Source organism: Pollicipes pollicipes, unplaced genomic scaffold, assembly GCF_011947565.3.
Source record: "Pollicipes pollicipes isolate AB1234 unplaced genomic scaffold, Ppol_2.1 Scaffold_4881;HRSCAF=5763_pilon_pilon_pilon, whole genome shotgun sequence".
Taxonomy (NCBI): domain Eukaryota; kingdom Metazoa; phylum Arthropoda; class Thecostraca; order Pollicipedomorpha; family Pollicipedidae; genus Pollicipes; species Pollicipes pollicipes.
The window spans coordinates 8,329,527-8,341,594 of record NW_023596576.1 but is presented as its reverse complement, the minus strand read 5'-3'; the positions used below and the strand labels follow the sequence as shown (position 1 = coordinate 8,341,594).

General features: G+C 48.9%; 1 protein-coding gene across 1 annotated transcript; it reads right to left on the bottom strand.

The window, feature by feature from the left end:
* Nucleotides 1–288: 288 nt before the first annotated feature.
* LOC119099732 (alpha-(1,3)-fucosyltransferase C) lies at nt 289–9,235 on the bottom strand. Its single transcript, XM_037222795.1, has 2 exons — nt 9,200–9,235; nt 289–2,213 (listed from the first exon to the last, which is right to left on the bottom strand). Exon 2 carries the CDS (start codon nt 2,190–2,192, stop codon nt 771–773), a length of 1,422 nt encoding a protein of 473 aa, XP_037078690.1. The 5' UTR covers nt 2,193–2,213; nt 9,200–9,235; the 3' UTR covers nt 289–770.
* Between the last annotated feature and the right edge of the window lie 2,833 nt (nt 9,236–12,068).

Sequence of the window (12,068 nt, the reverse complement as noted above, 5' to 3'; positions counted from 1 at the left end):
AGCTACGAAATAGCCAAAAAGAGGATACCTTCGGAGTAGTGGTGCCCACATATATTCGTAGTAGGCACTAGATGGGCAGCATCAGGTCCTTTCGATCAACAGGAAGTCCCAGACGATCCAAAGAAGGCTCTTCAGACACATGGAAAACCCCATAAAAAACGCAGAAGGCACCAACAACCCAACGGGAAGTTCCGATGAGAAATGCCAGTAGCCCATCACGCCAAGAGCGAGTTGCAGTTTATTAAATATACTGGCGAGTATATATATATATATATATATATATATATATATATATATATATATGCAGTTGAAAAAGTTGCAGAATTTCCCACAAGCTAGCGTTGTACATATTACGATCCTAAGTTACTCCGGCAAGGCATCTATCACAATGCTTCAGAATCGTGTGCTAATAAGATACACATAAGCGGTGCCTGATACAAATGATGGGGAGAACAAATTTCCCCACAGCCTTGAAGGTTTTGTTATATTTGTATGGCGCCTGACGATTCTTTGTTGGTTTCGATAAACTATTGAGGACACCGCACGCAGGGGGTAGTATTGGCAGTGGCGCAAGACCGTTTCAACCACATAACTTATTAATTTCAAGCATATGATGTACACAATCACGATTTCTGCTACTTCAAAGCATAACAATACACAGCTTGAAGAGCTCGGTGCCGATATCAGATTCAGGGCAAACCCCATTTTGCCAAAACCCTAAACCCAATTTCCCAAACCTAATTTCAGGACATCATGGCTGGAAAGTTTCTTCAGCGTGACCGTTTCAATTTTTTGCACTGTCCTTTTGTCCACCAGTCCTTCAGATGGTGATACACTTTCGTTTCGTTGCTGTGCAAATATTTGCACAGATCGCAGAATGATGACTTCTTAAAATCGTCTTTAGGAGCTATTCGGTACTTTCCCTTCCACTCAAAATATTTGTTGTACTGTGCATCATTCTTGTCCAGCTCTAGCAAGTACTCAGCCAGCTCTTTCGGGCTGTACTTCATCGCCTCTATATACGATCCCGGTGGGGCGTAGCTGGAGTAGTTGGAGCCTCCGAGCACGATCGGCACCACGTCATACTTCAGTGTGTCGAACAGCTTCTCTGTGACGTAATCGTTGCAGATGCTGTTCTCGAACGACAAGTAGAACTTGTAGTCCTTGTTAAGCAGCGTATTGTGACAGGTTTGATTGGCGGAGCGCGGGCACTGGAGAGTCCCGCAGGCACCGTATATATCCACCGGGATGTACTTCCGCAGCATGTGTACGTACCACTCGCGGCTGCTCATTGTCTGGCAGTGCGACACGAACCAGGCGACCAGCTTCGTCTTGCCGAGAGCGTAGTTCCTGCGAATGGTGGGCGGCTCCGGCAGCACCGGCACCAGGGCTCCGTACGGGTACGGGAAGTCCGAGTCGCGCCGGTAGGTCAGCGTCACGTTGAAGAGACTCTCGTAGGCCTGCAGCCATATGGTCAGGTACTGGGCCGACTCGAGCGTGACGAACACGTAGCGCTGGTGCGGCTGGCGCGAGCGCGGCCAGTCGAAGAACGGCAGCGTCTGCACGTGGAACAGGATGGCGTCATACTCGTCCACGGGCATCAGCTCGCGGTCGTTGGTGCCGAAGCAGGTGTTGACCTCGCATCCGTTGTCGATGAACGGCCGCTGACCAGCGCCCCACGTGAACTCCATGGAGCCGTAGAACTCGTTCCAGTAGAGGATGTGCTTGAGCTTCGGCGCGGCCGCCGGCATGCTCGGCGGCTGCGCAGTGTTCTGGAGACCCGCCGCCTGCGCGGCTAGCGACAGCTCATGTGCGGACGGCGTCGCCGACTCAGAAGGCCGTTGGGCCCCCGAACCTTGCTGTCGTGCGGACAACTGGAGCGGGCCAGCCTCGGGCGAGCGGTCAGCGGCCATAGGTGGCGCTACCGACCGAAGGATCTGACCGACAGGTGCTGGTACTCTGTGCTGGCTCTGAGTTATAGGTGGCGTTGCCAGGTGCGGGCCGGCGTCTTTCGGTGCCGCTGTTTGGTGGTGATCTGGCTGTTGTCGTGACGCCGCCTTGTTGTATTCGAAGTGTGCAGATGGCGCTTCTCTACGACGACCATCCACAGCGCTGGACAGCGATCGCAACAGGACTAGCATGTAAAAGCAGAGGCACAGCAGAGCCAGCAGCAGCAGCCTTCTGGCCATCATGACTGGCCAGTGCGCTTACACCTGGAACATATGGAAAACAATATTCAGGACGAGACGGTCTGGAAAGGTGAGAAATAACGTAGCTTTTCATCCGCAGCACGCCTGCACAGAGGACAACTCAAAATTCGTTCCTGCTGAACCCAGCTAGCAACACTTGAATGTGTCTGGTAAAATCTAGTCTTCCCAGGGATTAGCTATTTGGCCTGTTGCTATGTTCACCACTCATTGTTTATCCGCGACCGCTTGTAGGGTGGCTTAGAGTGGGCCGCCTCAAAGTTTCGGTAAACAGTTTCAAACCGCTATAAGTAGACGAACCAGTTTTTCAAAACCCGTATGTTGATTAACTTTCGCATTATGGCGTAATTGCTATGACGTTTGGTCGGGTTAAGGCATTAGGAAGCTACAAGTGCAGGTCCGCGCGGCTGTCTTATTTTGCAGATTCCATAGCCCTCACACGAGGTCCCACGGGACTGTCTTATTTTGCACATTCCATTGCCCTCGCCCGAGGTCCAAGGCGGCTGTCTTATTTTGCACATTCCAAAGCCCTCGCCCGAGGTCCAAGGCGGCTGTCTTATTTTGCACATTCCATAGCCCTCACCCGAGGTCCCACGCGGCTGTCTCATTTTGCACATTCCATAGCCCTCACCCGAGCCTGTCGCAGGTATGCTCTGATAGATGCCTTGTTTTATCATCCAGACCCGCGCGGCTGTATCACATTAAGGCTCCATGCTCGCACGCGTGACATCCACCGGCTATGACAGCCAATGGGCTCATTTATTCATGTCTTTCATGGGATAACACATGTCCAAAGCTTCCACTGACTGCTTTCTGGAACCCTCTGCAGGGTATCAGCATGCTCGCATGCGTGACATCCACCGGCTATGACAGCCAATGGGCTCATTTATTCATGTCTTTCGTGGGATAACACATGTCAAAAGCTTCCACTGACTGCTTACTGGAACCCTCTGCAGGGTATCTCCCAAACAAATTGACCGATCTTCCTGACAAATCAATTGAGCGACAAAAAACAATCTTGAATCGTTTGACTCCCGCCAGAGATGTAAATTTTTGTAAATGATTACGTGGCCGAACGGGGCCCCGACGCCCTACCCCCTTCCCCAATGTTTCCTCGACTTGATGAAAGACAGTCCATATGTTCAAATTCTATTTTCATGTTATCGAAAAAATATTCAGTTCCATCCTTGCCCTGATTCGCCGTTTTCATGGAGCGAACTAACAGCGGGAGGGAGTCGATGCGACCCCCTGGCGTTTCCATACTAAGACAGATCGGGCTCAGTAGAAACCACCAGTGGATTGATACGAACGAGGTCGGGAGATTAGCATTAATTTGTACGTGGCTAGGTCAAAAATTAATCCAAAAAAGTCAGCCCGAAGGTAAATTTTTCCGAAAATTACACTTTCTAGGTAAACAACTCTATACATGCGATGCTACGCCTCATAGTTACATAAAGTTTTAACAGGCGCGTGCCTTGCCCAGTTTTGAGTACGATAGCGCATAGTTTAATATGCTTGGACCATATCGTCAACACGTATTGCCCCGTTCACGCAGGAATGTCGCCCCACCGCTGTGTTCCGCAGCGCTGTCGATGGCCGCCTGCCGCCCGCGCAGGCCGTAGATCGCCGTGCAGTGCTCCTAAAAAACCGCCGCCGCTGTTCCGAATCCAGAGAAGCTAGGGACACTTTGCTTGTGTCAAAACACACGCAATACATGCCTTGTACGTTACTGCAAATTTTGACGCGGCTGCGAATTATGCCAGAGAGGTATCCTCAAAAACTTAGGAGGGTCGCATCGCCCTCCTTCTGTCAGGGCGAGCGGTACGCAGCATAGTAGCCATGCAGGGGCGAATCTAGAGGAGGGGGGGGGGGGGACACTAGAGGCACGCGCCTCTTCTGATGGGAAAGTTTAAGCGCCCCTTCGGAGCACGCCTTAGGGCGCCCAAGGCACTCCTCTATAAAGCGCCCATGAGCGGCGAAACGTAAATTTGGTTGTGGGGACGAGAACGAGGTTAGCCATGAAGGACTTCAGTCATTTCTGTGCTCCGAGGCCTATCAGCTAAACCTCTCAAACCTTTGCTTATGGCCATAGATGTGTAAAGTTTGTTGCACATTTTTCCTGCTTAGTTGGTGGTGAGAGCAAACACGATATATATCGCGAGGGGAGGTATGCTCTTGTGATGGTGTGTGCACTGCTCCGCACGACGAACATATGTGTGGTGCGTATGCTGCGGTAAATATCCGGCTACACTAAAGAATTCAGTTATGGGGTTTGGAGGCCAAGCATTCAACCAAATTGCACAACTTGTCACATTTGTATTTTTAATTCCTGGATATAGAGCACAGCCCCCCCCCCCCCTCCCGAGTAAAACAGTGCTTCATTGAAGCTACGATTTTTGTCTGGCTTGAGTGTGTCTCGTCAGAAATTTTGGTCTGAATTTGGCATCGTACAACATTTTTAAACTCATTTCCATGTGATGGCACCAACCATTGTAATCAATAAAACAAGCATAATCCATAATGCTCAACGATGCGCACTTATGTTTAATAACTCATAATAACCGATTCGCATTGACCAATACTTGTATGGGATTGAGGCTAAACGCAAACTGCTTCAATTATGTACATAAAATGCGCCGTAAAAATAACAGTGAGGATGAGCTTGCTGCAACTGTGGTGTAGAAAATGCATGCGTTATCACTAGGACCGTCACATGCGTGCATATTATTAAATCGTTGTTTCGCACCCAATGCGCGCGCAAATGTCTGTTGAATGGCTCCGTGCCAGCTAATGCTAGCCAGTTAATTTTATGAAAGTTTGTCCTTCGTGAGCATAAAAAGTGATAAACAACTATCCCACAACATGAGATTGACTTAGGGAAAGATTGCGTGCTATTAAATAATATCCTTTTAACCTGCAAACGACGGAGCACCTCTCCATTGCAGTCCGAAAGCTTGATTTGATAGTGAGTCGTTGAATTCCCATCAAGGTAAAAGAACGAAGCTAAATTAACGCGCGCTCGGGTGGGGGTCAAATTGACCCCCGAGGGTTTTTCCGGAACGGTTTCCGAACGGCACGACGTAGCCGCTCCAAATTTTGCATAGCTGTAGACAATTGAATAACGGGTCGTTTGGCACCAAAAATAGAAATGTTACCTGCAAGGTCGCTGACCCATGTCAGGTCAAAATCAGGCCATGGTTTCAGCCAAGTCAATTTCTAGGGAGTCGTTTGATCTGATGCAACGACGGAGTGTTAGACGGGGCCATACATCTTTGAGCTGCTTTCTTAGGCGACACAACTTTTGAATGAGACAATTGCATTAACCTAAGGTCAAGTACGAAAGTCGGACCAAGGTCAAAACCAACCCGTTTTATTACCCTAGGGCTCGCTGTATGGGATAGTTTCTGGTGCTCATTTTGAATTCATTGCTAGCAGTAACCGCATGATACATCTTCCGTGGACTTCTTAGAGGTCAGAATAGGTCATTGACCTAAAATGGCCCGGGTGAACATTTTGTTTTTGGAACATACTGCCTAGCGTAATCTTTGTCGCTTGTTTGAATGCAAAAATCAGAGCAGCTTGTATGATTTTGGTCACCATGACCTTCAAAAGGTCCGACAAGGTCAATGACTTTAAATGAGCATGTGACCTTTTGCTTATAAGCGGGTACGTAGGTTTTGGGAGAAATTCGGAGACCAACATGGAATTTGACCTTGGCTGACCTCATTTAACCCGAAGGTCTTGACCTTGGAACCTGAAACATCGAAAGTGAGTTTACATACATGTCAAGACACCCTGTAAATTGGGTGTCCCTATCTCTCTTAGTTCCCGAGATCTCATCGGGGGAAGTCGAACTGACCCCCCACCCCCACCCACCCGAGCAAACGGTATCCAGCCGGCCACCCGGCGCGCGTGAATTCAAACATAATGACCACAGGATGCCGGATGAAGCTCCAACTTTCCCCTAAGGTGGCCCCGGAACGCGTAAGGAATAGCAAAACTAATTACCGCTTTCAGTGAACATTTAATTGGGCAAGGTTCGTTACAGTGAGCACTAATGCTATAGCTATGTCCTTGTTAGCGAACGCCTGACAATACACCTGTTGGAGGGGGGGGGGGTGGGGAAGGGGCCGTGCAATCACCAAAACCTGTAACAAATTGTTCACCGAAACTCCGTCCATCAATCGCCAAAACAGCCAACGGAACAGCTGGAAGGTAACAACAGCCAGCGGCGTGCGTGCGTGCGTGCGTGTGTGTGTGCATGCGTGCGTGAAGGAGGAGCCGAACCTTCTATCAGCGGTATGTGTCAACCCAGGCATGCGTTGTCGCAGTGATCAGCAGGAGTTTGCCGGGAAGGCACGGCACTGAATGAGGCCATGAGTGTACCAGCACGTGTGCGACATGCATTGGAGCGAATGGAGAGCCACCTGTGGTGGACAGCGCCGCCTGAGTAATCGTGACAGTTGCACGGCTGCAACATCTGACAGCAGGTTATCGGCCGTCTCACACTGTAGACGGGTAGAAAATAGTTTAACACGGTATTAGTCGCGTGGTAGCTTAGTCGTGCATGGTTCAACAATATTCTAAAACAAACGGTATTTGTGAACTCTAATGACCCGTAGATAGAGTGCAACTCACTGGCCGCTCCAATCTATGAACAGTTGTGGTTTTTCTAGTTGAACTACGTGTACGGGCCGAGGATGCAGCTGGCAATGAGCAGCGTGGCTCGTCTGTTGGTGGCGAGTCTTCGCCCCGGAACGACGAATGCGGAGTTCAAAGGGATGGAATCATTCAATGCCATTTTGCTTTTAACGACATAATAATATAAAGTAACTAAGCAATGAAAGGCAGTTTGTTTGGCGTGAAATCAAAGTGCTCCCTAAGTTGTCAGATATTTAAGCTCTTGAACAATATCTTAATACCCTTCTTCCAATAAAATGGGGACCATATAGCTGCACAGAAATACGCCAGTTGACAATTCATTGCTCCGTGAAAGGCCTCGACATGATACTGAAATTAGGGTCGTATTCGTTAGGGGGGGGGGGGGCGGCAAGCTACGTACCCCGCCCCTGTGATGCTTTTAGACGCATTAGCATGCATGTAAAGAAACACGACACCAGAAACGCATAAGTAGCTGTGTAAAACGTGATTCGCATTAGTATGCATGTGAAGGAACATTGAACCAACCGAGGTGGGCACGCCAAAATGGGCAGACTTGAAAAAAATTCGATGGTGCCCTGCACCATACAAGACGTGCTGCATGTTTGGTCAGAACAGGTTGCTGTGCTGTGCCACCGCTGCAAATGTTTGCTTACGGTTCTGCTCAATCTAGATAATTTACCAGCCAGTCTTTTCTGCACGATTTCCTTATGGCTTACGACCCGCCGCCGGCAAGGGCGCCCACGCCAAGCGTACCGGTTGGTTGTGCGGCCGCTCCCCACGTTCCTAAACAGCAACTTTGTTTAGCATTCACGGTGTCCTGCGACCACACAGTCGGACCACCGAGACCGAGCTGTGAACCTGGACTGTTGCATGGGACGTGCCTCGCGCAAAGTCACGTCTTGTTCCGGTCTGTCGCGCACAGCCGCGTCGAGCCTCGCGCGCCCGCGGCGCAAAACATGTGGGGGCGTAGAATGCCTGCCCTGACAGCCGTGCTCCCCAAAGTCGTCCAGCCGGAGCCAAGGCGCTGGTGAACATGGCACCGGTGCAGCATCAAAATGGGCTCCAACGAGAAAAGGGTATTCAGGGAAGCCAAACTTACACAAATGCAACTCCGTGGCGGAATAAGCGCGGCCACGAAATGGCGAATTCCTGTGTGAAGGTGTTTTAACCTTACTCGCAGGTATTGGGCAGACTGAATCACTAGTCTACTAATCAGTACTTAATAAAGAACCGGTAACTTCAGTGACTTTAATATAGCGCTACAAATAGAAGCGGCAAAAAGTGAACGTGGCCGAGGTTTAAGAATCTAAGCAACAGCCTATTGAATAGCAAGCTAGCAGCCCATATTACGCCATCAGCCGCAGTACAACATAATTGAATTATTGCTGCCAAGCAAACCTGGTATTTATTTGGACTGAGGCACCTAACGCTCTCGCCAGAATTACCGTTCGAATACTGCGAATTCTAGTGGAATTACAGAATCGACGCGTGTACAAAGGCAAAAATTCGGTCTCCAGAGTAGTAATCAAAAAAGAGGAGAAATATAGGGGTGGTGGTTGGTGGAAGTTTTTCTCTAAGTGGCTTCCGTACACGGATCAAGCAATCATTTCATGCCGAATGGAATAATTGCTTAAAAGCGAGCGTAAGAAGCACATCTTAGAAAAGTGGCGGCATTTTTCTGATGGTGTCCTCTGAATGTTTTACGTCGATGTGGGATCGACAAGCTATGCCGCTCCATCTCGCGATGGAGTAACCTCCCCGTAGAGGCTTCCGTCCCTAGCACGACCCTGTGTGCGGCCCTGTCCGGAGGCCTTGATGTAGCGGTCTGTCCCTTGTTCAGCGCCTCACGATGTATCGTTTCTAACACCTCTGCGAGTGCCTGCGCATGTTGAATTTGTTGAGGTGTTTACTGTGCGAAAAGCACCAGCTCTTAAGACTTCGGCGCCCCCCGGTTTGTGACGTCCATGACAGCCATGGCCGGGTTCCCCCCCCCCCTTGTTTACAATCCGGCTCAACATGTGGGTACCTATCGTATGCTAGATAAGCTCCACCGGCCCACACCTACGACGGCCGCCGCTTGAGTGAGCAAAGTGCATCATCTCTGAACTCTCATGATAATACGAATCATGAACACTGCCATCATGACTGTATGTATGTTTACCTGGTCACAAACGAGAACGGATTGTGCGACAGTTCCAAAGTAGACCAGTCATGCCTGCTAATACACCAAAAAGCAACGGTTGCAATGTCATCGAAACAAGCAGCAAACACTTCACTCTAAAAAACGGCATGTTGCAAACCGCAATCAAACACGCGGCACAGCTACACACCTGATCGCGTTGAGCCACTTCGGACGGCGACGGCGCCGGGCCCTGGACTCTGCGTCCAGCAGGGGTGTATTCCGGCGGCTGGGGACCGGCTCAGCTGACTCTCAGCTGCAGAAGCCTGGTGGCAGTCAGCCGTGCCGCGGCCGGCGGCCGGGTCCGCTCTGCCCGCCGACCCCGGCGCCTCATCGCCCGGCCGCTGGACGGATGCCGTCGGCGCCCCGCGCCGGCCAGGGGCGAACAACAGCCAGCGCGGGCTGACGACACAGTGAGCTGCTGATGCTGGCAGTCCGTACAGCCGTGCGTCCACATGGGTGAACGATTCGGTGACTAGCGGGCAGAGCGGACCTTGGAAGCGCCACCAGTGAGCGAGGGGCGTTTGACCTATTACGTCACGAGGTACGGTACCACTCTAGCGTGGCCTGGAAACCTGGTGGTCGCTACTGAAATAAGACTTCGCCTACTTTTGTAAGATGGCGAAGCTGTCAACTTCCAGTGTCTCGTGCGCGGGTTGTGTCACCCCGCATTCGTTACTGTGTTATTCTGTGTTTTTCATGGGGCGTGCATGAATACGCTAAAGACACTTTTAAACACAACGGCGGCCCAAAAATGGCAGCTTTCGTGAGACTTTAACGCCTCATCCCATACGGAACAAATAACAAGGCGTGAGCTTGGCCCGATCCAAGCTTACATAATCCTGGGGAGAGTCTCCGTGCGGCTAAATTATGGTACAGGGATACGATGGGGCATGTAGTTATGACCCCCATTATATAGCCTCCCTCATTTCATGTACTCTGTCTCAACGGTCACTGACGGTCGAAGGAGCAGTGATCCAAATGAAACCAAGCCCCAATAATGTAGCAGTCTTTACTATATTTGGGGAGCGGGAAGCAGCTTATTCCGTTGGACTGGAATCAAATGTCGAACTAATCGAGCGTTAACCGAGCGTTTTGAAGAAGTTAACCTGTATGTCGCTATCTGTTTCGTTGGTTTATTGATTTGGCATCATTCCATTAGTCATGATAGATACAAACTATAACACAAACATTTTGCGTAAAACTGCGCGAGAACCAACGCTTGGCTTTGATCTGCAGAGTTGAAGCTCTGCAGACACTCCACGCGACACCCCTTGCCACAGGAGCTTGCTTCACAATGGCATGAGAGAATATTAAATGCTTTCATGAAAGAGACTGAAACGCTCTCATTGTTCAAAACTCTTCCCATTCCATTTCTTCACGAGATGCCCATTGTGATGCAATTGAGCGCATTACAGCGCCGAAAGGGGAAAATATGTTTCAGTGGCCTGAACCTTTTCCAGCACTGCCTGTGTGTAGACAACTCGTGAAAACTTTTGGGCACACTCCGCTGTCTCCCAGTTTACTGAAGGGTCTTTATACTCAGTTTTCAATATGCTTTTCGCCCTTACTGCGCTGTCTCCTCAGCGTGAAGAATGAACTGCTCACCGAAGACATAAACTCACAATAGGCCTTACACGTTGCTACATAGCCCTCAAGCTGTATTTGTGCATCAGCTTTGTTTACTGGAGGAATCAAATAAGTAATTCAATGTTTTGTCATTGACAAAAAAGATGCGATGCAGAAATGGAGATTCAAAAACTAATGACGCCATTATTATCGTTGTGCATGACTTGTCAAAGCAGCGCGGTTTGCACTAAAGGGAATGTTTTACATTCGAAGATATCAAGCAAGCATCAGATATGATGTAACAAGCAAACTGGACAGCACAACTCTCTCTTTACAAATATGTTCTTCAGAGCGTCATAGTTTGATTACGTTATCGTACCTTTCGGAACATTGAGAGCCAATTAGCGGCCTTTATACCCGGGAATCGTGCTCACGAGCACCAGATATGAACCCATTTACAATTACATTTTCTCAGCCTTAATCACCGCATAATTGATAAAATGGCAGGATTTTAATGATGTGATTATAACGTCATTAATGTCAAGGTGAAGTTAAAATACTCTCCCTGATATACCTTTCCCATTTTCGCGGGCGAGTAGCTCAGAAACTGGAGGAGCTTAAGTCTTGAGAAGGGCAGGATTGTGAGCCGGACGAAAGGTCTTCGAGATGGCTTTCTAATTGAAAACCCGATATAAATGTGAAACACTCCCTTCAATTGTGCCGTTACGGCGTTAACTATTGTAAATCATCTGGGCTAATGTCTCGATGTGTATTTTGCTATAGGGATTGTGAGGAGCTGGTAAGTGTAGGTAAATTTGAATGTAACGTTCGGTGTGTGAGTAGTGAGAGTTGTCAGTAGAAGCCTGCATATTTTGCACTTGCTGGCAAGAAGTGCCATAAATGAAGCGAGGGAATGCTGCTTTGGGGCAATATTCTGGCTGACTGATGCATCCTATTGATATCTCTGTCATGCTTTGCCATAGGTGAGAGCTGCTACCAGAAATCTAGAGCTGTTTAAGTCTTGGGTGCCTTCCAATATATGCATATTATATTCAAGTGCGCATATTTGAAATGTTTTTGATAAATGTTCTGAAAAGGTGAACAACGCATGCTAATTTCAGAATTATTTGTGTGTTTTAGCTTGCGGAAATTCTGTAAATGTAGTTTCAAGTGTTCAAAATTGGTGTCATAAAATCATATGTGGGATCACGCTTGGTAATGCAGAAACTCCAAGTTGGGGATAGGACCTACCTCATTTTGTGTAAGATTCAGGATGCCTTTGGGATTAATGTCTTGCTGATATATTTTCCATAGCTTGTAGGCTGGTTGATTTCTTGAAAGCCATCTCCATTAGGAAGACTGAGTCGGTGCCCCATAAAAAAGCAAGCCATATGATGTTTGGTTACATGGCGTCTTGATCCATGGAAGTGATGCATTACTTCAACCAGGCA